Here is a 27653-nt window from a genome sequence, read left to right as displayed (position 1 = left end):
AGTGTTTTAGACTGGATTAGAAAACCCTGCTGTCTAACTCCTCAAAGCGGTCTGATCTCAAGCCGAATGATCTCCTGCGTAATTTTCACTTATTCCGATTCCATCTGTCTCTCAGACCGTTTTTTTTTCCTTCTTCGTCTTCTTCTTCTTCTTCTTCTTTTTCCGCCTCTGTCTCTAATCTGATATGAATATATTAGACGTGCAGAGGCGTGATGAGAACCGAACGATGTGTGTGTGTGTGTGATCATTCAGGACGAGAAGGCTCGATAACGCTCAGACGTCGTTTCCCTTCACTCGCCCCCTCCTCTCCCCACGGGTTCAATAAAACCCTGACCTTCGCCTCTACAGACCCAATCTCCTTTAGGTTGTAAAGTAACGGAGTTGCCGTTAGCATTTTGATGTCGATTCAGCTTCATCTGAGAGAGAAGTTGCTTCCTCTCTGTAGCGACTGTAACTCGTCAGTCCTTCTGTAAAATCCGTTGCCGTGAGCTCCGCCCTGACTCACCGCGTGTCCCTGTTTATCTCCTCAGATGAGCCGCTGTGTGTTTGTGTGAACGCGGGCCGCCATGTCGCAGCTGCTGCACGTGGAGATCCCGAACTTCGGCAGCGCCGTGCTGGTGTCGCTCAACGAGCAGCGCCTGCAGGGCCTGTACTGCGACGTGTCCATCCTGGTGAAGGGCCAGGCCTTTCGGGCGCACCGCGCCGTCCTCGCCGCCAGCAGCCTGTACTTCCGCGACCTGTTCAGCGGCAGCGCCAAATCAGAGTTCGAGCTGCCTTCTTCAGTCACTCCGGCCTGCTTCCAGCAAATCCTGTCCTTCTGCTACACGGGGAAGCTGACCATGGCGGCCAGCGAGCAGCTCGTCGTTATGTACACCGCCGGGTACCTGCAGATCCAGCACATCGTCGAGAGGGGCATGGAGCTCATGTTCAAGGCGAACTCGCCTCACTGTGACTCGGCCACCGCCGCCACGGACGAGCCCGGGTCAGAGCCTCCGAGCCCTAACAACAACAACAACAACATCACCGCCAACAACGCGCACGCGGCTGCACCGACAGCTGCGGCAGCAGCGTCGGCCATGTTGGCTCCTCCCAGCTGGTCACCTTCACTCCGCAGGGTGAAGACGGAGGGCACCGAGACGCCGCTGAGCCTCCCGGGAGGAGCCAAGAAGAGCTCTGGGGTGCGAGGAAACTCGTTATTCTACCCCGGGGTGCTGGGCATGTATCCCGTCATCCCCGGCGAGCGCTCCAGCCCGGGGGCGTCCAGCCTGCCCACCACAGACAGTCCTACGTCTTATCAGAACGAGGACGAGGAGTTCGACGAGGAGAACTACGACGGGATCGGCGATGACGCCTTCGCACAGATGTACAGCCGCTCGACAAATGCTTACGCAAGTAAATATCGCTGTTAAAACTGGTCTCAGGAAAAAATTGAAAAACGTTAGATCTGTTTAAAAAAATTATTTATTTAACTAATGCATTTCTGCAACTAAAAAAAGGAATAAAATTAGGTAAAAAAAATTATCTGGGATTTTATGCTAAAGTTGGAGAGAGAATTATTTATCAGTGACACATTTAAACAGTTTGTCTTGTGCTTTCATGAGAAGAACAAAAAAAGCACGACAGGTTGGTGCGATAAAGCCGAGCTCCTTTTATCACACTGAGGCAGATTATTGAACAATAACACGGCGTCCCCAATGCTTTTTAAAAAAAAATAAATTCATTAAGTCTCTAAGCAAACAGTTGCACACATTTATAACTCAAACACGTGTTTTTTGTACTTTTTATACAATGAAATGGATTAGAGTTAATGTCAGAAACGTTACAGCTTTCCCTCAGACTGTTCTCAAGCGTCGACACTGGAGACTCCTTCTGTAAATAAAAAAAAAATTGAATCATTTACAGCACACTTTAAAAAAATGTATTTCTAATTAATGCGGGGTGTGTGTGTGTGACAAGTTCGCTCGAATGAGCTGTTAGTGTAAAAACGATAACGAGTCCGTTAGTAAAGAGGGGGATTCAGGAAATGAATCAACAATCGACAGCTTCTGACTAATCAAAAATCCAGCTTTCAAAATAAAATTAAGTGAGTAAAAGAGTGAATTCTGGTGCTAAGGCGGACTCGGTATGTACTCGGAGTTTAGCTCAAAAAGGAAATTCTACAATAAATTCTGTTGATTTGGGATTTTTGTGCTTATTATTATGATTTTGAGATTAATCTTTGTTTATAAGGACGTATTCGTGCGCATTCGACACTTATAACTTGAGCAGATAAAATCTTTTAACTGGGAAATGTGCATGCAAACCAGCGCTGGGTCTTACGACGTGTTATAAACGCTTTACGATGCGTTTACAGTACATCACGTCTACATATTCAGGCGTTAGAGCTTCGTGATAACATCGCCGTGTTTTCTGGACATTTCTCTCTCTTGGTTTGCGTATTCATTTCTATAAATGTTTCTTGAAAGGAGTGTTAGATTTTTTTTAAAGGATTTTCTTCTTCTTGGGAATAAAGTGAGGTGTATCTGTGGGGTGAAAAAGTTACGATAGGAGTCAAAATGAAACTTCTTAATGAATGTGCAGGACTTGAAGACGTGCCGTTATGCCATGAGTCAAAACGCGAGTCAAGAGAAAGAAAGAAAAAAAGAAAAGAAAAAAAAACACTGAAAGATTTTAATCAGAGATTTACTGAAATGGAAAAACCTCCTTTGGCAAAACTGGGTGAAAGTCGAAACCACAAACAGGCAACTTCTTAAATGAAATCATAAAGCGATTATAAAGTCCTTTTATGTGAATATGATGAGAATTAACGAAGCAAAGTTGGACTTTTATGAGAGTAGAAGAACAGATCTGAATGTCTTTGTCAGGTGGTGTAAGAACACGCGGGTTTTCTTACTTTCTACTACGACAAAGGTGATGCGCTAAGACACTTTCCTCAGGGAGATTTTCCTGATCGCGCTCGTCTGGATTCTCCATTAGAGATCTAAAGCTTTAAATCTATAAACATTTACGCTGTAAATCTGCTTTGTGACAACGTCTAAGGTTTTACACGGACAGTGAAAGAATTAAACTGCCTGAACCCCTGATCCACTAGTTTGTTGTAGCAGTGAGCGCAGGACTGAGGAAGGGTTCGCACCTGAAAGTCAAAGTTAAGTCAACAAGTACTAAATAATAAATAGTTTTCAACTGATGGAATTATAATAGCATGAAAAGTTTTCATGTTAAAACAACAAGCTTTTATTATTTATCGCAAACTGTTATAGCCGCGTGACGGTGGTTTTAATTTTCAAGTTTGTTCTTAGGTTAAAAACTACCATAAAATATTTTTGCTTACATATTTACATTTAAAACTAATTTACATTCAGAATTGATTAAACGAGGTCATGAGATTTAATCACCGTGATATTCTCCGCGTATCTTGTGATTAAGGGTTCCGATGGCCGGAGAAGTTTGTTAGAATCTGACTCGCTGCCTGGACAAGGATTTTCAGTTCCAGGCGAATCTAGTTGAAGCTACGGTTAAATAACGCCAGGTGATACTAGCACATTAGCGAAACTTGCTTCTGTGTAACCAGGCTAGCTAGAGTCATGCTAGCTTGAGGGAACGCTGTCTACTGAATGTAGAGTATAATTCGTCGTTGATGTTGCGTCTCAGTTTGACGCCGCTAGCTAAATTGGAGTGTTTTTTTTCTTACTTTTAGGTGTGATTTATTGTCTTATATTAATTTCCAGGTTTGAGCCAAACACAGCCTAGGAGATTTGACCAGGGACGTGTGGGCGGAGCTAAAGATAGCATAGAGGATCTTACCGATAATTATGATAATAAAAATATCTCTGTTTAAAGAACCCCGTACCACATGAGTGTTACCACACTGATGTTTATCTCAGTGTCACATTTTATCCAAATCACTTTCATAATATTATTCAAAATCAGTTCATTTTAAAGTGGAACTGATCACCAGATGGCTTTGTGTGTACGTAGGGTACAACATAACGCTCTTACATAACCTATCCAGACAGAACAGAACAGAACAGAACAGAACACCACCCGCCGGATCTCCGATGTACTTCTGATGACGTTTGTGAACAGATGTACGCAAATATGTGAAAATATCCATAATGGCGCAACATCAGTGAGCTTGCCCTAGTCTCTGATCAAATCTTAGGTTCGAATCCCAGGTGATGCTGTGACCTTCCGCAGCCGGGAAGCCTGCAGAGAGCCGATTGGCTGAGAGTGGAGGGACGGGTGGCACGCTGACATGTGATGGTCTACGCCCTCCCTGATTGGTGGTTGTAGCCTTGATGAGGGCAATGTGGGATACGGCTACAACCAAATTACAGGGGAGGGGGGGAAGAAATTTTATATATACACACACACACACACACCTACAAAATAGATTATTAGCTTTTAATGAAAAAAAGTTCAGATTTTCTGTGTATAATTAATGTCTAAACTTAATTTTTTTTTTAAATAACTCAAATAAAAAGTAAAAAGTTTTAAGTAAATTTTAATTTAATTAAATTTAATTGTATTTGTACAGAGCTTGCACCAACAGACACCAACAGAAAGCAGCTTTACAGAAATAACAATTCTAAGTTGAATTTTATAAATCTGGGAAATGTTGAGATTTGTAAAATGGAATAAAATAACAATAGGAAATTTAAAAATGTACTTTACGAGACTGTACAACAAAAGAAAATAAATAGTCTAGTTATTAGAATACAGTGCTTATAGATTTTAATATTTAATTTGAATAGTGTGTAAAAATATATTTATAAGATTTTAGTTAAATTGTAAAACGATTTAAAATGAATAAATAAATAAATGCAGTTTCATTATTTTAAATTAGAAAAGAATAATAAAAAAATTGAAGTTCAGCACAAAAAAATTTTACAGTATTGATTACACCGATGTTACTTTTTCTATAATTAAATACATTAATTGATGGATTAATGGTGCACAGATTTTAGATTTCTTTATGACATTAAATTAATTATCAGTCTGCACTGATTGTGGATATTAAAGGCATGGAGTAATGCTGTGTAAAGGACTGTATTAAAGAAAGAAAGAACGAAAAAAGGAAGAGAGGAAGGAAGGAAGGAAGGAAGGAAGCGCTCAGTGGGACTCGGCGCAGTGTCTCGGCCGTCACTCTGGAGCCTCGGATTTCCCACCTTCCTGTAATCCATTCGATCTGTAATGAGCTCAGACACAGCAGGGTCACAGTGTAGGATACCTGAGAGCTGTGTGTGTGTGTGTGTGTGTGTGTGTGTGTGGAGGTCAATTAAAAGAGTTTTAGCGACAAAGTAGAACTCTCCTCTGTAGTCAGAATAAACATGTAGAATGTTTAGCTGATCAGATTGCGGCGCAGACCGCAGGAGGAAGTGACGGGATTATTATTTCTAACGTTTAGTGTAAACGGTTTGACTCAATTTGCGAACTTACGCTAATTTGTAAAGCGTTGACGGTATATATAATGTGCACTTTTCTGCCGTTTCAAATCAAATAATTTGAAAAAACTACAAAAAACAAAACAATGGTTTATGTCTCCTGGCTGTAAAAGGTGCTTCATCGTACTCGCTATCCAGACAGCGTTTAAACTTTTTATTTTTTAACTTACTTTAGTATTTTTTGCCACATCCTGCTGTCGTTATTCTGCGTCCTAGCTGATGTCTTCTAACAGATACCTGGAACGAATCAAAGTTCCCTTTTTAGTCCTTACTCATCTAAGTATTTCTGATTTCATGCTTCTCTTGTCGTGTGATGTCATTTACCAGATGAGTTTTGATGTTTGTAAGGAACTGAGAGATGACGTGTGTAAATGAGCATCGTTAATTAGGATGGTGGTAAACCCGAGCCTCGGAGTGGATCACATCTTCCTTTATTACTAAGTTACTGTACGTAGAGGGTTAAATGGTGTGTTCCCACACTCAGAAGGTCGCGCCCCAATCAAAAGCTTAAATCACAGCTCTGAATAAAACACAAGACAAACATGAAATATTTTAATATTGAGTAACATGTCATTTAAATCCCATATCATTGTTTTATTAGTTTTAATTGCGTAAATGTTTAATCTATGGTCATTTTTATGGTGATGATCAAAACTATTTTAAATGTATTTATTTATTATAATTGACCTCTCATGACCCACCTGCAGTACCATCACAGCCCATCAGGGGGCATCTGGCACTTTGAGATAATGGAGTGATTTGTAACGTCTCTCTGTCCCTCAGTGACGGATAAATCCGAGATGATTCCTGTGCCTCTGGAAAGTCGTCCTTGTGTCCTGCTGCGGCGTGACTTGGTAGCTCTGCCCGCTAGCCTGATTAGCCAAATCGGCTACCGGTGCCACCCTAAACTCTACACCGAGGGCGACCCGGGGGAAAAACTCGAACTAGTCGGAGGTGAGTGGATCAACCTTTTTACATTTTTCTTTATGTTAGAAAAATAAAAAACGTACGTAGCCTCTTAAATGGACATGTTTATAGGATAAAAGAAATAATAATTGTTGCTCGCGGAACCGTTTGTCCGGTATTTAAAACATGGTGAGTGAGTCGCTAAAGTTTTGTGTTATTTTGCAGTTTCTTCTAGGTATTTGTTGACTCCTCCCATGTCCTTTAATTTAAAAAAATTAGTAATAAATTCACAATGCTTTGCCAGTGTGCTGCTGCGGGAAAAGAATAAACGACAGGACGTTGTGATGAAACACTGATGAGTTACCGTCACCACGTCGAGGTTGATTATTTTTTCCAAAACATCACATCATGAAGTGCTTTAATGTGTATTAGATTTGAATTATCTCTCATCAATTACTTTGATGTTTTTTTTTCCTTAGTTAAAGGACCACTTGTCCTTTTTATCCGTTCATAGTTCCTTTGTTAAACATCCATGAGACACGCTGGTTCCTGTCCTCGCGTACGTTACAGCAGCTGTAACCAGGCGCTCCCGCGCGGCCGCGCTTGTTTTCTCTCTCTTTAAGAAAGTTCTTTCAGCTTGTCGTGTTACTGAGAAATCACAAAGAAGCGTAACGTCTTCTGTTCTGAGCACCGCGGAGGACGTTACCTCTGACGCTGGAGACTCCTTCTGTAAACATAAACACGTTCCGGCCAATCAGAATCCAGGAACAGATGTAAAAGATGAGTCTGATGCTTTTAATGCGACGTTCCGCAGGAACTGAATTCAAATCCACTCGTGTGCGTCATTTTGCCCGCAAGTAAACAGTCCGAGTTGTTTGCTCAGGTGATGTAATGGACCGTGTGCTGTGTGTTCCTGTACAGATGTGTGTGTGTGTGTTACAATTATATTCCAGGGTTATTTTGTGCCACCAGAGTTGCAAACATGCTACTGTTGGAAAACAGAGCTCTGTTTATTGACGCGTGTGTGTGTGTGTGTGTGCACGTAGGTACGGGAGTGTTCATGACCAGAGGACAGCTGATGAACTGCCACTTGTGCGCTGGTATTAAACACAAGGTCTTGCTGAGGCGACTGCTCGCAACGTTCTTCGACAGGTTTGTAAAAACAATTTTTAATAAATGAGATGCTCGTCTCTAATTGGCTGGCTAGGATCTGGTTTATATTTTTCATCTGAATGTCTAGTTGGCTTGTTCAAACCCGGGCCACAACGAAAAGGGAAAAAGTATAAAAAGTGACGAAATCTCATTTTACCGTACGTTTAAACGTTATAGGCGTGAACACATTTCGTTTTTTGCATTTTAGCTCCGCCCCTTGAGTGACACTACGCACTTTCCCGCTTCAGGGTTCACATACTGTATCTGTGTTAAATGTGAGTTCGTGTGTGTGTGTGTCTTTGTGTGTGTCAGCTATAGTTAATGCCTAATCGTCTAGTGCATGACTGGTTTGGGTTGAAAACATGTTAGAATCCGTGCAGCGCGTGACAGCCAGGGGGCAAGGCGTCGGTCTCGTAAAGTGAAGATCACAGGTACGATCGCGCCTTTCAGAAGCTCCGTCTGTGTGTCGTGTGTCGAACACGTTCCCCTGAGCTACTGTGACTTTTACTGAGAAGTTCTCGGGTCGGGGAGTGGATCGCTGCCTTAAACCCTGCCCTAGAGACGTAAAGGTCATGAGGTCAAATCTCACCACAGAGCTATTGATGCACTGTGTTTGTGTAGCTAACAGAAAAACAGATGGAAAATATCCATTACTCCATACTATTGATCATTACTATTAATAAATAATAGTACACGTTTGAGTTTTATGTTTTAAATAAATGTGCTGGTAAACAGTTGCTGATGTGTTTTATTCCCCCTCCGCCACCTGGTGGATGTGTGGTGTGGTGTGTGTGTGTGTGTGTGTGTGTGTGTGTGTGTGCAGAAACACTCTGGCGAACAGCTGTGGGACTGGAATCCGCTCGTCTACCAGCGACCCGAGCAGAAAGCCCCTGGATAGCCGAGTTTTAAACGCGGTCAAACGTACGTAAAAACTACTGTCGTGTAAATATTTCTAACGTAATTCTGTTAATTGTCAATAATTGACAAGTAGACAAGCTACACCTCTTTTACTAGGACTAACAGACAAAGTGGCCACGCCTCTTTTACTGATTTACATATATACTAAGACTAACAATTCCTAGGCCACACCTCCTTTACTAAAACTGATGGGAAAAGGCCACACCTCCTTTATTAAGACTGACATCTACAAAGGCCACGCGTCCCTGTACAAAAGCCACGCCTCTTTACTGAGACTGACATGTACAAAGGCCACGCCTCTACTAAGACTGACATGTACAAAGGCCACGCCTCCCTGTACAAAGGCCACACCTCCTTTACTAAGACTAACATGTACCTAAAAAATCCACGCCTTCTTTACAAAGACAGATATGTTCAAAGGCCATGCCGCTTTTACTAAGACTGACATGTACACAGGCCACGCCTCCTTTACTAGGACTAATACGTACAAAGGCCACACCTCTTCTACTAAGACTGACATGTGAAAGGACACGCCTCCTTTACTAAGACTGATGTGAAAAGGCCACTCAGCGACCCCCTTTATTAACGCTGACATCTACAAAGGCCACGCCTCTTTATTAAGACTGACATCTACAAAGGCCACGCCTCCCTGTACAAAGGCCACACCTCTTTACTAAGACTAACATGTACATTAAAAAGCCCCGCCTCCTTTACTAGGACTGATATGTACAAAGGCCACACCTCTTCTACTAAGACTGACATGTGAAAGGACACGCCTTCTTTACTAAGACTTAGAGACACAGGCCACACCTTCTTTTTTTAAACTTCTTGATGCAAGGCCTCTCCTCCTTGACTGTGACTCTCAGACACAAAGGCCACGCCTTGTTTAAATGTTTTAAGTGTCTTATTTGTTTTTGATTTGCCCTCCCTCTCTCCTCTTTTTAGTCTACTGTCAAAACTTTGCGCCCAACTTCAAAGAGAGCGAGATGAACGTGATCGCCGCCGACATGTGCACCAACGCGCGCCGCGTCCGGAAGCGATGGCTGCCCAAGATCAAGTCCATGCTGCCTGAAGGCATCGACATGTACCGTGGCTCAGGGGCGGGGCTTAATCTGGCCATTCCCTTGGCCTTTGACCAAGACTTCAAGCAGCTCCCTCTGTTCGGAGAGCGCAAGGACGCTGTTAGAACTCAGCAGCCGCTGGATAACGAAAGTCCGGAGCTCATGGAGGGCCAGGTGGAGGAGGAAGAGGAGGAGGAGGATGAAGGTGCCATGCCCGAGGGAGTAGAGGAGACTTTAGGCTCCAGTCCGCTTCTTCTAGGGGTGGAGGGTGGAGTTCAGGGTCGTCCTGCGCATGACGGACAGCAGCAGGAGGAGGAGTTTGGCGAAGGCCTGAGGATCAACGGGCAGTGAGAAGCTGCTGGTGGTTTTAGCAGAAACGTCCATGTGTAGGAGCCAGGCTGTGTTTCAGTACTGTTCTTAATGTGCCCTTATCGACTTCCCCTAGACTGAATGTAGCACAGATAGTTTATCAGCAGAAGTGAAGTTTGTAAAAAAAAAAAAAAAGAGTAGAGGTAAGAAGAACGGGGCATGACTGACTGCTGAGAAGCAAAGAGGCCACGCCTCTTTTACTGAGACTGACAATCGCGGCAAAGGCGTCGTCGTCGTTTTGGGCAACGCCCTCCTCGTCCCACACTCCGGGTGTGTGACGTGTTTTATAAGTCAATAAGGATGAATTAAAAACATTACTGAATCACGGAATGAGTCGCACTAGTGCGTGCAGCAGGGCATGCTGGGTAGCGTGTGCTTAAAGGATAAACAAACACAGGCATGGCTTATGCTCGTAGAAGAAAACAGATCTGCACTGGTGCTGAGACGCAGCGTGTCCTCGACCATCCTCAGACCCGCAGTGTAAATCGCTGGTAAAGCTCTCGTACCTCAGCGACCTTCCGCCGGAGAGATTTCTTTCTGTGATACACTGAATGTCCTGTACTTTCCAGGAAAACAAGACCTCCCAAGAAAATGAAATGGATACGTTACTCCATCGTCCGTCGGGAAAACACCGCGCATGCGAACGGCCAGCGCTAACGAGCGCTCCAACTCTAACGCTTTCAGGATCTCGCTCCAAGCGACCGAAATAACATTTTAAATGGATCCTCCGGCGTCTTTCAGTCTGATCTCTACTCACTCCTTCTCTAGTTTATCCTCATTCCTTTCATTTATACACTTTCCCCAAGACATTTTGTTTTTGTGTTTAAGCACGACTTACGCTAGAAGTCTAAGGGCAGCTCTGAGCGATAATGAAAAAGTGTTCAGACGAAACAGAATTGAGAAATAATCAGGCTTTTCTTTTAACTTTCCAACAAAAGAAGTTGTTCGAATTTAGTTTCCGTCTCCCAGAATGCTTTGTGGTATCGCTACACCAGCAGGGAGGTTGAGAGGCGCTGGAGCACTTACGATATTCGCCCCGTTGCTATGGTGATACAGGTGAACTTTTCAGACAAAAAGTGAGAAAATTCGCTCTGCGAAATGAAAGAGCGTGGAGAAAAAGAAACCCGTGACTTAATTAACCAACCAGAGCTCAAACTTGTGAGTCTGGATAACGTCTGGATTTTGCGATAATAAAAGCGCAGGATAAGATACTTTACTTGCATGTTGATTAATTGATTTAAATTTAAATGTAAAATATTATTTATAGATTATTAAAATATTGTCCAGAATGACAGTTTTCATGTTAAACGCTTCACACCTGCCCTTAGACTTCCTTTGCCCTTTTTATTAGTTCTGCATAAAGCGTAGTGGTTAGCACGGTCACCTCGCACCTCCAGGGTCTGGGTTCGAGTCCCATCTCGGGGTCTGTGTGCGTGGACTTTGCGTGTTCTCTCTGTGCTTTGTGGGTTTCCTATCCGGTTTCCTCCAATAGTCCAAAAAAATACAGATAATGGTGTTCCCGTATTACCTGTAGTGTGTGTGTGCGAGTGTGTGTGTGCGATGGTGTGTACCCCGCCTGGTGCCCAAAGTCTCCTGGGAGAGGCTCCAGACCTCTGGTGACCCTGTACAGGATAAAGCGGTACGGAAGATAAATGAACGATTAGATTTTGTTTCCACACACACACACACACACACACACACACATACACTGCAGATGTGATGTATGGAGAACATAAGGTTTAGGGTTTTCCTTTAATAGCCGAAGCACTGCCTGTGTTTGTTTAAATCGAGCTCCGCTGTCATTTCCAATAATGCTGAAACTAAACACGGAGAGACGGAACGGACTGCGTCCATACGGACTGCGTCCATACGGACTGCACGCCGGAGCGGTTAAAGCCGCGGCGCTTGCATGCAAAATGAAAATAATAATGCGATGCTCAAAACCACAGCATCGCAAAACTAAACGCGGACTCTCGCTCTATGATTTTTTTTTGTTTTATTTCCCTCCAACAGTTTAATGGACTCCATTATTGTTTTAAAAACAAAAACGAATGATTTTCACTGTGAGGGTCTGAAGATAGATTTTTTTTGTTTTGTTTTGTTGCTTATGGTTTTCTACTGTAAATTATTTAATATGAGACTGATATCATTTTTATCATTTTTGCTGGCTTTTTTTTTTTGGTTTAGTTTTATTTCCCTGCATTTGCACTTGAACCGAGGGACGTGACAGAGAAACTGAAATGACTTGAGAGCTCTTCGACTTCCTTTTTTGTTTCTTTTTTTTTTGTTCTCCCTCGGGAATCGATCCAGAGAAATTCGACGAAGAAATTTCAGTGAAATTTCAACACTACGAGCTCGGACACTTTTCCTTTAGTTTTTTTCTTCTTCTCATTTTAAGTTTTATTTCATGTTCACAATGGATAATCTATAGCAGATCTTTAGCTGCGCGCTCCTCTTTTCCTCTGTGTGTGTGTGTGTGTGTGTATGTCTAAGTCGTGATACGATACTCAACTTCACTTTTCTCCTAAAGGCGAGTGTGACATGATTGTGCACTCTTTGGATTTGTCCCAGAACACAAGAATGAAGAAATCCAAGTTGTTGTTTTTTTTGTTGTTTTTTTAATGATTATGTCGAACAAAACTTCATCAGAATGCAGAGGACGGCCATCACTTTTGCATGGCTGTGGTTTGAAAAGCCAGAAATTGGATGAGAATTTAGTTTTTTCTCAGATTCTTCAGGTTTGTTGATTTTGCTTTTTGGAGGGACATAAGAGCCAAAAATAAATCCAAAAGAATCAGAGGAGTACACAGTTTCACCTCGAACCCTAAGTGGTCAGTGGTTTTCTGCTTTTGGACTGGAGCTACGAGGCTAATGCAGCTAACAAGTACAACACGCCTGTACCACCTTGTTTAACACTGAGATTTAATTCTAGTTCAGCTTTCTAATTGGAAGGGACTTAAACTTAAACTCAGTACTGGTTTGTTTGTCATGGGAACACTTAGTCAGAAAGTTTTTCAAAGATGTTTCCATGAACATCTACACAAACAACTCTGCATTTATTTAAAAAAAAAAAAAAAAGAAATAGGAGTGTGTGCACTAGGAAATAAATTATAAGGTTAATAATTAGTTGAATTATCTCAGTGATTAAGGCATTGGACTACAGTGCAGAAGGTCCCAGGGTTAAACCCCACCACCACCCTGTTGCCCCTGAATGGAGCTCTTAACCCTCAACTGCTCATATATGATAAATATGATAAAAACCTAAGCTGCTATCGATAAGGGCGTCGGCCAAATGCCGTAAATGTAAATAACACCTTGTTGCTTGCCTGCAGTAACATCCAGTGCCACTAGAGGGTGGGAGGATCAGGGCATTATAAGATTAAGTCACCGTTAATGATTTTTCATTAAACTTATTTACAAATGTTCATGAAACCTCTTAAATGCCATCATTTGTTATGAGTTACATGGATTACAAACAATGAAAGACGTCTTAACATGGCATCAGTGGGATGATTTGTCTCTTCATCGCCCCCTAGTGGCAGATCTTTTTATTTTTTTTTTTTTTTTTTTTTAAATACATTCAGGACTGGATTAAATTTCTGATTTATATTTATGAAGCTCCTCAAGTAAAACTAATCCTGCCTGAATAGGGGTTATGTGAAATGAAAGAAAGAAAACATGACTCGGTGTTAGCCTCGTAGCTCCAGATCTCACACTTTAAGACTCCAGAATGCCTCGGATGGGGAAGATGCATACAGTTCATGCAGGAGAGAGGAAGCTCGAAGTTCCGAAGGAACACATATGGCTGTGGGTGAATCAGTACGTGTGTTTGTGTGTGTATGTGTGTATATACACAGTAGGATGAGTATCAGTGCCTTAATGAGACTTGGTGAAGTTGAGGAGAGACGTGTGATGATGTTCAGAGCTAAAATTCATCCACTTTTTATGGCGTACCTGAGGGTTCGGACCACAACTGACTGTCTCTGGTGCGTGCTCATAAATGACCTTGATACCAGCTGTATGAACAGTACAGTACAGTGTGAGTAGTGTGAGTGAAATAGGCACCCTGGTACCAGACTGTAGAAAACGATGTACTGTAGAACCATCAGACCCTTCGCTCTTATAGGAACGCTACTAAACCTCTTTCTGACCTGTAAAGAATTATCGTTCTTATTATTATTTTTTCTTTCTTCAAACATCAGAACCTTCACTCACTCTCACTCACTCATCTTCTGTACCACTTTATCCTGTATTCAGTGTCGCGGGGACCTGGAGCCTATCCCAGGAGCCTATTGGGGCACGAGGCGGGGTACACCCTGGACAGGGTGCCAATCCGCCGCAGGGCTAAGGACCTACAATATCCCCTAAATGTATCTTTTTTTTCCTAGCACATTATTAGGCTCTAAATCTGTAGACAACGTTGCACTTAGATGCTGAGAGGAACTCAGAAGAATGTCGACCGCTAATCCGAACGGTGTAAAACGCTGTTCGCGCTAGCATAACGCTGTCCCATGTGGAGTGACGGGCGAGTTTATCTGTCCGTCCGTCCTGTTATGTTTTTTTTTGTTTGTTTTTACATTGTAGATGCTACTTTTGTCATTAAGACTTCACGGTCTCTAAATCGCGGCACTAATGCCTAAGTGTTTTTGCACAAAACTGCAAAAGAAGGTCGGCGAATTGTTTTATTTTTATTTTTCCCTGAGAGATGTGTCCCAAGGACAAACGATGAGTTTTAAAACCCTATTATGATCATTTGGAGTTTTGTTTTTGTTTTTGTGTGTTTTTTTTTCTTTCTTTTCTGTTCTGTTTGTTCGAACAGAGCCGTGAATCATGAATCAAGAATCGTCTTGTGAACTTTATACCGATGAGAATTAGGGCTGTTTATCTAAAAATAAGAGTCAAAGACAAACACCTCACTGTTGCACTCTTTATGTGCAGTTTAGTACGAAATGACTCTTGGGAGTCGACTCTTATAGAGACGTCGTGAATCATTTACTGAGAGATTTAGCAATTTCCGCTCCTCTTAGTGAGTCGGATCATTCGACTCGGCTCAGCGTTACGAGTCGACTCTTTCGGCTGTCAGACAACTCGTTGACTTTATTTCCAGTTTACGGCAAAATGTCAAGGACCTGACTCTCGGGAGTCGACTCTTAATGATGTCTCATGAATCACTGGTGCAGTTAAGAGATGGGAATTCACGCTCTTGTTAGTAAGTCAGATCATTTGACTCAGCTCAACTCTACGAGTCGACTCTTTTGACTCTCATTGACTTTATTTCCAGATTTGAGCAGAATGGGAAGGGGTCACCGAGGGGCAGCAAATCACATTCACCGTTCAGACAGGCAAAGCGAAACAGATTCATTTGGTTACAATCACTTATTGAAACGCTGAACAGAGCTTTCTCAACATCTTTAATCAATTATACCACTGGAGTATTAGCGTTCCCAACATCTACAAAAACAACGAGAATAAAAGCATCTCATAAACGTGAGTCTCAGTGTTCATTCAAATGATTCAGCTCGAAGAGTCGACTCGTTCACAAATGACACGCGACTCATCCAAAAGAGAAAAAAGGATGAGTTTTAAAACCTGATCACGATCATTTCAGCCTTTTTTTGTATCTGTATTTGTGTTTGTTGTATTTAAACGGTGCTGCAAGTCATGAATCATTTCTACGCTTCATGAGTTCGAACTCATAAAGATGCTGCTGTTTAGTGTTTAATCAGCAGGTGCTTCTTAATAAGAAAAAAAAGAGAGAATGTTTCAATAAATTGCTTGTGTTTTAAACAAGACCCACACACTCGAGCATCTTGGTCTGTTAAAGTGATTATGCACAGATGAACTATATTTTAAAATGAATATTCCTAATCTGTTTTTGTTTTTTTGTTTTTTGTTTTTTGAATGAAAATCTAAAGTTAAAGATGAATGTCAAAAAGCTTCTGGAACAGTGAATCTGTATAAATGTGCTGATTTCTTTTTTTTTATATATTTAAGCAATATTCGAGTAATATCATTTGTTAAATTTGTGAAAACCCTAACTGGATTTCCGTATTAGTTAATTTGACCTTTTAAATCAATATGAGGACTGAATTATGCATTTGGATATGTGTGTGTGTGTGAGTGTGAGTGTGTGTGTGTGTGTGTGTGTGTGTGTGTCATGTATGCGTGTGTATGTATGAGTCTTTGTTCAAAGAAAAATGATTAATGCCAGCACTTTACCATTTCGGTGTGAAGTTGGCGGATGTCAGCCACGTTAAAAAGACAAAAAAAGAAAAAGAAAAAAAGCCATGTGCTGAGAGCGCAGACAATCAGAGAATGAACGTGCACTAACCTTTCTTAGCACTTCTACAAACATACCGCTGCTTTGCTTTGGCCTTGGCAGGTGATTCTCTCTCTCTCTCTCTCTCTCTCTCTGGGACTCTCTAACCAGAGGTCCAGCTGATCCCAGGACAGCCAGTACCGCACTCTACACAGACGACTGAGATTCTCAAAACAGCCCAGTTTTTGTTTAATACCACGGAAACTGAGATAAAGAAACACACTTCTAAAACATGAACCGTTGTTTACGCCTTGGAAAGACTCTGATTTAACGAGAAATTTCCTCCATCAGAACTGCTTTTGACTCTTTATTTACAAATGCAATACTGACATGTTTGCTTGCTAATAAAGTTTCTTATTTCACAAAACACTCGTCTGCTTGTATTTACATCCATCATAGACCATCAAACTTTAGTGTAACGCGTTTCACATCATAGCACCAACAGGCCGTTTACGTCCGACTGTTGTTTATTCACACTGTGTAAATGCAGTTTTCACCTAATTTTGGAATAAGGGTGTAAAAATAATGTAGTAACTATATATAATAGATAGATATATTGATGATTAAAAGGTAATGAGAAATCTCAAAAAAAAAATCCTACTGCCTAAGACATTTTATGTTTTTAAATCAGCAAGAAAAATCAGATTTTATTTATATAGCATCTTTTATAACAAAAATCATTACAACAAATAAAGTACCATTCACAAGCAAGGACTGTTCTACTAACAAACAGCATTTTAAAGTGTTTTAACAATGCTTTAAATTTTAAAATCTAACATTCTCAACATTTTTAAATAAGGTCAGCCAAGATATTAAAAATAGTTTTTATATTTTCTATGCAACAACAATTTAGTATGAAGTCCATTTTACAATTGTAGAAAGGTTTTCCAAGAGTTTTTTGAAAGTATGGGAATTAATTTTAGTTTAACTTTTATTATTACTTAATTTAAGCACACAATGTGCAGTTATGGCTCTTGTGATATGAACCCATAACATTCTGGTGAAAAAATCAGAAAGGCTTAACATCTAGTATTATGGAAATAACTTTTATTTTGGAAAGAAAATGCTTCCGGGATCTTTTTTTTTTTTTTGGGAAAGCCAACTGGGTCATTATTAGTGCAAATAAGAACAGAATATAAATAATATAGATTTACTGCAATAGGAAAAAATTGCACTGAGGGAAATATATTTAAACAATATTTAACATTAAATTCAAATTTTATTTGTCTCATACACAGTCATACACAGTACGATATGCAGTGAAATGCTTAGACAACTGCCCGTGACCTTAAAAGATTATGAATAGGAAAATAAATATGAAAAATTAAATAGAAGGTAAATTTAACTAAGAAAGAATAAAATAAAATAACTGTACAACAAAAATACACAATATAAGAAAATATATGAGGAAATATAGAACAATAAGAAAAACAGCTGTACAAAGTAGATATAGATTTATGACATTTTTGTGTGGAATGAAGTTAGATATAAATGGTAATAAAGAATGGTAATGTCCAGGGTTGCGCAATCCACATATTTAAAGTGCCTTGTGCGTGCAAATATGCTTAAAAGTGATTTATTTAAAGTGGCTTGTGATAGAGTGATTTAACTAATGACCATGAAGTGTAGTTGTGCAGTGGCCACTAGTGTAAATGAATGTCCAATTCTGAAGGCCGATGTCTTATCCATTAGGCCTCTGGGCCTACTATATTTAGATTTATTTATTAAAATGTTTAAATTTGGGATGAACGTACAAATCTACAATTTGCAGTTTTGCAAAGTTGCAATAAAAATTGGATAATTTGGTCATTTTTTATTATTAATGATATATAATTACACAGGATGTACAAAAATGTTCAACTCATTACACATATGCAATAAATACACATTCTCAAAAATAAGCTCTCGTCTCAAGAGAAGTTAAAGGAGAAAAAAATGAAGATTATATTTTTGCCCTGCTGTCTGTTTATTCCTCAACAGACTGATTTTTTAATAAAAGGGTGTGTATTCTAAAAATAAAATTTTTTGTCTTTATTATAAAGATAATATATTATCAATATAAATCTTATATGTATATATTGTACATAATACATGTGTATATAATATAATTATATTGTATATTTTATGTGTTTTATATATTGTATATATTTTATAAAATCTTTTTTGTGTTTATTTTACATTAGTTTAATGCATGTGTGATGTAAAACTTTAGTGTTTTGTTAAAGAAAGCAAAAATCTCAGCAAAATGTAATTAATCATAAAATTCTGACAGTTATTATGAGTATTATTTGATTTTATTATTATTACAATTTGTGTTGTTAATATAAATAATTATATTGAGGATTGTAAATTGTTTTTAACGAAACGACGTCTCTTTGAATATTTTGACTCACATTTTAAGATCAATAACTTACTTCATTTGATTCGGTTTTATTTTGTTAAACCTTGACCCTCTTGGTGTTCCATACAAACAGTGCGCGCGATTCTGTTTCTGTTCAAGTGAAATGTGATAAACAAACTGCGCGTGCTCTTCGGCTAGCTTCTATCGCTAAATTAATGCTAATATTTGTGCGGATTAAAACATTTCAAAATAAAAACAGTTTGCCTGGACAGATAACAAGAATCTGACAAAATGGGGGACGACACTCCCGAGAGGGAAATGAAGGTAAAATTAAAAGAAAACAACAGCGACCTAGCTAATCGGCTAAGCTAGCAATGCTAATGTGGCTAATCTACGGGTTGTTAGCTCACTTACCTAGCCGGCTTATCTGAATAATAATCATATTTTAGCTTTAGATTTTAATAATAAACAAAGCATTGGGTTAAAAGTCATGCATTTAAAAATATTCTGTTGTTTGTTAGCAAGCTAGCATTGAAGATAAGTAGAATTAATGTTGCTTTACCAGTGTGGTTATGAAAGATCATTTAAATTAATATGTAAACAGGTTTACTTGTAATAAACACAACAAAATTTTCTTTAAAAAAAAAAAAAAGTCGTACATTTTTTGTGTCGTACAGGAGTATTATAATGTTATCGAAAAGAGTCGTTTTTAGAGCAAGCGAGTCGACTCTTTGACGCGCCTACTTTAGCTAAGATCTTCAAAATATAACTATTCGTTTAAACATTATTATAATATTATACACAAACGTTTAAATTAACAGTAAATTAATGGTTGGTGCTTCTAATAAATCAAATCGAAACGAATAGTTATAATTTTAATCTCCTATAAAAGAGTCGTCTCCAGATCAAATGAGTCGACTCATTGAATCGACCTTTTTTGTTAAAGTGTTAATATAAATGAGGACATTTGAAAGACTAGCTCTTATTTTTAATAAGTGAAGACATGTATGTGAAATGTTTCATTAAATAGTTATATTTTTTATATTTTATCTATAAGAGTCGGTTCAAAGAGAGAAAATGACTCTTTTTCAAAAGATCCAATTAAAGAATCATATAAACGTTATTGACGTCACAGATAGGAATGTTAAACACTTAATTAATCCAATTATCATATTTAAAGCTGGTAAAGTGTTTATTTTTTTTATTAGATTTATTTAATTAGATATAGATTTTTTTTTATAGGGTAAAATTATAGATTTTTTTTCCCTACAGGATTTTCAGTTCCGTCAGATGAAGAAAATCCGCGTTTTCGACTCCCCTGACGTTTTGCCCACGGAGCGCTCAAGTCTTCTCGCCATCTCCAACAAGTTCGGGCTGACGTTCGCCGGACGGGACAAGACGCTCAAGGTGTTCGTGACGGATGACATCATCGCCGCAGGGAGGGTCAGCGGGAACACCAACGAGATCGGTACGATATTTAATGAGTCTAAAGATGACGATGTGAAAATGATCATTACTCCTGTGAGATTTTTCAACCTGGGAAGTGATCGCTCATTTACTTACTCATTTACAAATGAACCATGCGAAATTAGAAATGCACTGAAATCATGTACAGGTATGAAGGTGTTCTGATGTCTCCTTCTTTAGTGGAGGGCGTGACGTGCCAGACGGTGACCCTTGACCTCCCCATGCACCACCTGGCCCTCAGCAGCGACGAGCTCACCCTGTCGGTGTGCGGCACTAACGAGGAAACCCCTCTCACGCTAGACTTCTACGACGTCCGCACCTTTTTTAACAAGGTAACGTCCAAATAAACAAACACCAGTACTACACACCTCTCGCATTTTTTTTTTTTTAATCATTTGTTTTTCTTTTTTCCACAAGACGAGACAGGACAAGCGTCCATTCGCGTCTTTTAGAGCGGGTTCTGAACCAAACATGTTGGTCCAGGATCTGAAGTGGAGTCCAACGGAGGCATTCCGACTCGCGGTGTGTCTCTCGGACGGGACCATGATGGTGGTGGACGTGGCGGAGAAAGTGGTACCGGTGGGGCAGCTTCCTGCGTCTGTTGGCATCACCTGCGGTGAGTGTGTGTGTGTACGCTCGCACAGCTTAAGTCACGCCCCTGAGACGTCTGGAGTGTTTCTCTCCAAATAGGTTTTAATGGTCATGATATAAAGTGTAGTTTGTTTGTGTATTTGTTTATTTATTCTCACTCATACATTAAACAATATATATATATTTTTTTTATAAAAAAAAAAAATATATATATATATATATATATATATATATATATATATATTAGTAAGTGTATATAATAAAATTTTATTAGACCTGTACTTTATTTAAAATCAACAAAAATCACTTTGGGGAAAAAAAGAAAATAAGTGCAAAATGTATTCGAAAGTTTAGAGGTTTTTTAATTTAAAATTATGTTTAATAATTTTTGTGATCTCATTTCATTAAAGCTTTTTTTTAGGTAATATATTGAGATCGTATTGCATCATCTTTTTTAAGAATGTATTTTTTTTTTTTTTTGTATAATGTTTAGTTTATTGATTGCAACATCATAAAACACAACGTTTTTTACTTAATTTTTATAAATAGTACATTTCTTATAGTACATTAACTTTACAAAAAAATAGGCACTGGAGTGAGAATTTAAGTCTACCAGTGTTTTACGTGTGTGTGTGTGTGTGTGTGTGTGTGTGTGTGTGTGTTTTGCTCTATGCCAGTCTGCTGGAGTCCTAAAGGGAAGCAGATTGCTGCAGGGAAACAGAATGCCACAGTAGTTCAGTACACTCCCGTAAGTGTCTCGTTATTCCTCAGATTTACACGCTGAAGGTTTCTGTGTCTTTACCGGGTTTTGACGTCTTGTCCGTCTCCAGGTCCTGCAGGAGAAGAAAGTGATCCCCTGTCCGAGTTTCTACACGGCCGACAATCCAGTTAAAGGTAGCATTTTAAACACCGGACACCTGTTTCCTGTAAAGCCGTGTTCGGGTTGCGTAGGAAACACACCTGATGTATGTAGCGGCTTTAGGTTTTGTTTAATATTAGCTAGCGTTAGTATTATGTCGAGGTCTTTTGATGCTTTACAGATCAGTTCAGATCAGAATGTGAAAGTTTATATTTAAAAACAACAGGACGCCTCACTTTATTATACACACACACACCAGGACTGGCTATAAAACGTGTCCCATAGAGACACTTGACAAAACTTCTCCACAAAACTACAAATGAAATAGTGTACGGTTAATTAAACTTTTGGAGTCGTTTTATGTGATAAACAGACAAGAAAATAATCTGAAATTTACATGATAATAATTCCGACCTTAAAACAGTACATTCAGGTCGTCAGGTGATTCATTTTGGCGCCACGTTAATGAGACTCTTCACTTGTTGATGACCTTATGGACACACTCTAAGTTTTTATTGTCGATTTTTAAAAGTTTAAGTGATCACTGTTCATGTTTTTTCCCCCTGGCCCATTCGCGTTTCTTCCACATAGTTGATACTTGATAGTTTTTGATAAAGAGTTCTTATCCCAGTTCCAGTCATTTCAGATATTATCCTTAGTTGTTTTCTTTGCTTGATGCAGCACAATAATTTGACCTTTCTGAAAGGGCAAGGTTGCATATAACCATATAATAATGTTAAAAGTTTAATGTAATCTGTCTTTACAAAAGAAAAAAAAAATTAAAACGTCCTCTTTATACGTAACATCCAGTCCAAAAAGTAAATAATCTTCCAGTTTATACAATACAATATATGTCCACGTGTCTTTTTCTTCTTATTATTCTTTTTGTTTCTGGTGCTGGACAGATGAACTTTACATATATAATTTAATACACGATGTGTCGATATGTAATCAATAAACTCCTGTAATCGTTGTTTAATTGCTGCACTATAAATGGCATTAAACACGCTTTAAGAAAATCATCAGACCTTCAGTAGCGCTCAACAATCATAATAAAAAAAATTTATATGTCAAATAATTATTTTTTTTTTTGCATCTAAAACTGTGAGATGTTTTTTTCCTAGTGCTGGACGTGTTGTGGTTAAGCACGTACAACTTCGCCGTGGCGTACGCAGCAGCCGACGGCTCTCCTGAGACCCCGCCTGAGCTTGTGATGGTGTCCCTTCCTGTGAGTCTGTTTAAGAAACCGGAGACTGAACGCAGTGGTAAGCGCGGACTCTGTGTAAAACCCATATCTTGTTGTTTTTGTGCAGAAGAAAGACGAGAAGAAAGAAGACAAGTTCGTGAACTTCAGCGACATCGTGTTCGGGTCATGCACCGAGAGACAGCATCACTACTTCCTTAACCACGTAGAGGACTGGTGAGACGGAAATTAATGCACGTGTAGGTCAGGGTGGATTGATTTTTTTCACGATGCTTGTTTATTTATTTATTCATTTTTCTAATATAGGGATTTGATCCTCGCCGCTTCAGCTGCCTCCATCGAAGTCAGCATTATCGCCAAACAAGAGGACAAGGTACTGTATCATCCGAATAACGGTTCACTGACGAGATACAGAGAACAGAATGGACTTTTTTTGTAGAATAATGTGTATGCAAAGCCTTTGTAAATAACTTGGCAGCAACAATCCGTGTACAAAGATCACGCCTTGTGGTTTTTATATTGTTTATTTCAACAATAATTATAAGAAAACATTGGAGAGGGTGAATTTAAACCATGATGATAAGAGTCTAAAAAAAAAAAAAGTAGCACGTATATAGAAATGGGCAAATGGTGCTTTCATTTTAGTGTTTAATAATACATTTGACGCAGAAGTTCTCTCACAGGAAGCACCTCATGCCCTTTCTGGTTACTAGCTAAATTAGGGAGAGGACCAGATCAGAGAAACATGGAACTGTAATCTCTAAATTTCTTTCTGAGCTCCACGTCACACTAGCTACTGGTGTAAACTCCAGTAAGCCAGGAACTTATAAAAACCAGCCAAAATGTAATCTCTAAGAGAACATAATGTACACAGGTTTGCAGGTAGTCACCGAGTTCTGTTTCGAGAACACGTTCGTAAGTCGGATTTGTTCTTAAGTCTGACAAAGTGAGTCCTGTACGCTTTTGACACGAATATAGAGTGTAAAGCATACGAATCCACTTGACCAAATCTGTCCTCTTTGCCCACACTGCCACTATGTGGGCAATAACCGTAACCTAATTTATTATTATTCACCATCAGGACAGCTTTGCAGGACAGACATTTTCTATCATCGTGCTCACGGACTGATTTATCGAAACGAGTGAGACTGACTAATTTCTCCCGCCTGTAACTCGTTACTCGGATATTTGTAAGTCAGTGTCGACGTGTATTGATAGTTTAGTTTTAACTGTAGTTTATGATGGAGCAGTTCTAGTTCATGTCTTCACATCGCTCTTGGGTTTGTTTTGTTTGTTGATTTCCAATCACTTTGTCCCTTACGTGCTCACGATTGCGTTCTCAGACAAACTGGGAGCTGTGGATGCTGGAGGACGCGAGCCGAGGCGAACTTCCTGTCACTTTGAACAACGATGACACGTTTCCTGTTGGATTGGGCATCGACTTCACCAACCAGGCCGAGATACATATATGTAAGCCCTTCCGGACTTCCGAGTCCAGGCTGTGTAGGAACGTCTTAAACAGCTTGAAGATCGATCCAAAGATCTTAGAATGATGGATTTCACTGTTCTGAGTAAATTCATGGCATTTCAGTGTTTAAAAAGATTCACAGGCTTCTGTAATTATTGGATCAGGAAAATACAATGCAAATCCTAGAACTAGCCTCCTCTCTACACAGGAGACAGTCTAATTGCTGTAGATGTGGTTGTATGTTTTTATATATATATATACTTGTGTATCCATGAACATTTGCTGTCTTAACACCGACACCTGACCTTTAATGACCTCCACAGCCGATGAGAAGAAGCTCCCACCCGCTCCCACGCTGCTGATCCTCTCTACTGACGGAGTGCTGTGTCCTTTCTCTCTGATTAACCTGAACCCAGGCATCAAGCAGCTCGTCATGGCCGCAGACTGTCTGCCTCAGAGCGGAGAGAGAGCTCCGTTACAGAGTAAGGAAACGGGATAAAAAACACATTTACTCGATTTAAATGGGGATTATACTGAGCCTAAGGCTGTTTTATATTTTTTGATATAAGCTGATGTTCATAAAGAAACTTATGTCCATGTCCAAACATCTGGATTTATGATGTCGTAACTGTTGGAAGTGTTTTATTTAGTTTTGCTAATTTTCCCAATTTTCAGAGTCCGCTCCTTCAATTTCAGTCCCTGCTGCACCCAAACCTCCACCTTCCGTCTTCGCACCATTTCAGACATCCTCCATCACACCTGCCTCCACTTCTGCAGCTCAAGCAGCTCCATCCTCCACAGGTCTCTCCTTCAGTCTTCCCTCCAGCTCTTCCTCTCTTTTCTCCTTCACTCCCTCATCTTCCAGCGCCTCCATCGTTCCCTCTGCGGCAGGGTTCTCCTTCACCGCACCGAAACCTCCAGGCAAGGACCCCTCTTTTCCCGCGTTCTCCTTCGGGCCGGTCCTCGGCGCGCAACTTCTGACGGATTGCACGCGCGCGCCAGGGCAGGTTGCCAAGGCTACAGAATCTCCTATCATTCTGCCGAAGGCTTCGGCTGAGCCGGCCACGCCCAACGTCCGAGTCAATCTCAGCGACAGGTGAGATGTGCTTGGGTTGGTAGTTGTTTTTGTTGACGCATCGAAATCAATCCAAAGCATGTTTAGCATTCAAAGTGGTCAGATTTGAATATAATAGTACGTCATCCTGAAAAGGGAACAGCGGAAAGAAGAAGTCGTCATCGTCATCATTTAAACGTCATTATCGATCTTTGAAACTTCATAGTAAAAGTAGAACCACCACAGAGACGCTACGTCTGATTTTAACCTATAGGGGGCGACATAATGCCAAAAGAAAGAAAAAAAGTGATTTTAACATGGAGGTTCCTGAAATGTTTTAGCATTCAGTTCCATTTCCATGATGTTCATAGGGCTCTGTGTGTGTGTGTGTGTGTGTGTGTGTGTGAGAGAGAGAGAGAGAGCGAGCTTGAGAGTCTAAAGATGTGTGTTTAAATTAGAGGAGAGAAAGATTCTTCTTTTAAGCAGATTGGCTCCGTTGCTCTTTAGCAAAAGGGCTCGCTATGTATAATAGGGACATGTTCATTAAGGTGAATTTATTGGAATAAAATTTTATTAAAGTAGTGTGAAAGAAAAACTAGTCGGTCCAAGTACAATTTGGAGTGATTACGTGTATGTGTGTGCGTCTGGGCATAAACACCATCATCATGATAGTTGTGTTACTCCTTCCAGTCCAACATGGCCAACAGACGCAGCACGTTTTGGGCAAGTTACTACACTAAAACAAAAAACTTTGACCACGCCCACTACAGATACATATATGGATATACTCCTAATGTACATTGATTTAATTTATAAACTCTGTGTGTGTGTGTAGGTTTTCAGCAGCGGACACTCCCGCTCCACCCGCTCCATCCACCCAGCCGTTCTCCTTCACCTCCACTCCCAAACCTGCCGCCGCTCCAGACACGAGCGCTCAGCCCAAACCCTCCGTGTTCCCCATCAGCAAACCTCCTGCAGCCCCCGCAGGTAAACACACCTGGTTCAATCCATCACACACACAAAATCTCCAGGAAATAAAATGAATTAATAATTATATATATGTGTGTGTGTGTGGTGAACAGTGACCCGCCCTGCTCCTGCTCAGACCAGCGCTCCATCTGCTGCAGTGCAGAAACCTGCTCCAGCTGCAGCTGCTCCACCCCCCACCCCTTCAACACAGGTTCACTCACACTACTTACACCTTCACACACACACACACACACGCATACACACACACTCATTAGTCATCCTGGCTCTTGGACTAATCATGACAGAACTGATTAATCTTCAGGAACATGTGAAGAACATTGACATAAATTTATTCTTTAAATCCGTCTGCTTTATTTGTGTCCCTATCGAATGGTCTTTTAAGGCACTGATTGGCTGAACAGCTTAGCTTTCTGTATTTACACACACACACACACACACACACACACCACACTGTAAAACTGGGTGTATTATACAATTATATAAATATATAATACACAGTCCTGACGTTTTGTGTTTATGCCTTAAAGCTTTCTTCTGTGAAATCTGTGGAGAAACAGCTTCAGCAGGTCAAAGACTTGGATCCTGTGATGGTGGGAATCCAGGAAGAGGCGAGTCTCTCACAGGACATGTGCTTTATTTAATAATCTCATTCTTTTCTCTGAACACTTGTATTTAGATGAGACTGATATTCCCTCTCTCTGTCTCCCTCTCCCACAGATCGCTCATTTCAAGAAGGAGATGGACGAGCTGAAGGCGCGCGTCAGGGGTTCGGATTTCCGTGTAGGGAGCTCGGACGAGATGAAGGAGCTACGCAAGGAGAGCGAAGACCTGCACAGGTTCACACTGGAGATGAAAGAGACCACGGAGGTGTGTGTTAAGAGAACCATGATGCGCAAGTTTAGTGCACAATTTTAGAACACTTAATGTAGGGTTTAGTGCACAAAAGTAGAACGCTCTGTGTAGCGTTAAGCGCGCAAATGTAGAAGACTTAGTGTGTAGGGTTCAGTGTAAAAATGTTGAACGCTCGGTGTAGGGTTTAGTGCGCAAACATAGAACGCTCGGTGTAGGGTTTAGTGCTCAATTGTAGAGAGCTCATTGTAGGGTTCAGTGCGCAAACGGAGAATGCTTGGTGCAGGGTTTAGTGCTCAATTGTAGAACGCTCATTGTAGGGTTTAGTGCGCAAACGGAAAACGCTTGGTGTAGGGTTTAGTGCTCTATTGTAGAATGCTTGGTGTAGGGTTTAGTGCTTAATTGTAGAACGCTTGGTGTAGGGTTTTGTGCTCTATTGTAGAATGCTTGGTGTAGGGTTTAGTGCTTAATTGTAGAACGCTTGGTGTAGGGTTTAGTGCTTAATTGTAGAACGCTTGGTGTAGGGTTTAGTGCTTAATTGTAGAACGCTTGGTGTAGGGTTTAGTGCTCAATTGTAGAACGCTCATTGTAGGGTTTAGTGAGCAAACGGAAAATGCTTGGTGTAGGGTTTAGTGCTCTATTGTAGAATGCTTGGTGTAGG

At 40.3% G+C, this 27653-nt stretch overlaps 2 protein-coding genes across 4 annotated transcripts in view; both read left to right on the top strand.

Annotated features, from left to right (window-relative positions):
- LOC128512164 (nucleus accumbens-associated protein 2) overlaps positions 1 to 15655 on the top strand; it is a 41376-nt gene extending 25721 nt beyond the window's left edge. For both annotated transcript variants that reach the window (XM_053485303.1, XM_053485304.1), the window contains exons 2-6: positions 531 to 1392; positions 6228 to 6398; positions 7397 to 7502; positions 8326 to 8423; positions 9366 to 15655. In XM_053485303.1, coding sequence (XP_053341278.1) covers positions 567 to 1392; positions 6228 to 6398; positions 7397 to 7502; positions 8326 to 8423; positions 9366 to 9832 — 1668 coding nt within the window. In that variant the 5' untranslated portion in view covers positions 531 to 566 and the 3' untranslated portion in view covers positions 9833 to 15655. The remainder of the gene's footprint in view (positions 1 to 530; positions 1393 to 6227; positions 6399 to 7396; positions 7503 to 8325; positions 8424 to 9365) is intronic.
- A 3013-nt stretch (positions 15656 to 18668) lies between these two features.
- The window catches only part of nup214 (nucleoporin 214), a 39083-nt gene continuing 30098 nt past the window's right edge, over positions 18669 to 27653 (top strand). Inside the window, exons 1-17 of one of the 2 annotated variants that reach the window (XM_053485896.1) lie at positions 18669 to 18834; positions 19783 to 19978; positions 20158 to 20309; positions 20395 to 20593; positions 21246 to 21316; positions 21399 to 21462; positions 22552 to 22655; positions 22741 to 22847; positions 22938 to 23004; positions 23975 to 24101; positions 24423 to 24581; positions 24775 to 25195; positions 25844 to 25876; positions 25989 to 26140; positions 26236 to 26333; positions 26671 to 26751; positions 26861 to 27010. In XM_053485896.1, the coding sequence (XP_053341871.1) occupies positions 18802 to 18834; positions 19783 to 19978; positions 20158 to 20309; positions 20395 to 20593; positions 21246 to 21316; positions 21399 to 21462; positions 22552 to 22655; positions 22741 to 22847; positions 22938 to 23004; positions 23975 to 24101; positions 24423 to 24581; positions 24775 to 25195; positions 25844 to 25876; positions 25989 to 26140; positions 26236 to 26333; positions 26671 to 26751; positions 26861 to 27010 (2214 nt within the window). In that variant the 5' untranslated portion in view covers positions 18669 to 18801. The remainder of the gene's footprint in view (positions 18835 to 19782; positions 19979 to 20157; positions 20310 to 20394; positions 20594 to 21245; positions 21317 to 21398; positions 21463 to 22551; positions 22656 to 22740; positions 22848 to 22937; positions 23005 to 23974; positions 24102 to 24422; positions 24582 to 24774; positions 25196 to 25843; positions 25877 to 25988; positions 26141 to 26235; positions 26334 to 26670; positions 26752 to 26860; positions 27011 to 27653) is intronic. The other variant, XM_053485897.1, reaches the window with a different exon arrangement.

The sequence above is a fragment of the Clarias gariepinus genome, chromosome 24, assembly GCF_024256425.1.
Source record: "Clarias gariepinus isolate MV-2021 ecotype Netherlands chromosome 24, CGAR_prim_01v2, whole genome shotgun sequence".
Lineage (NCBI taxonomy): Eukaryota > Metazoa > Chordata > Actinopteri > Siluriformes > Clariidae > Clarias > Clarias gariepinus.
This window is presented reverse-complemented; position numbering and strand designations above follow the sequence as displayed.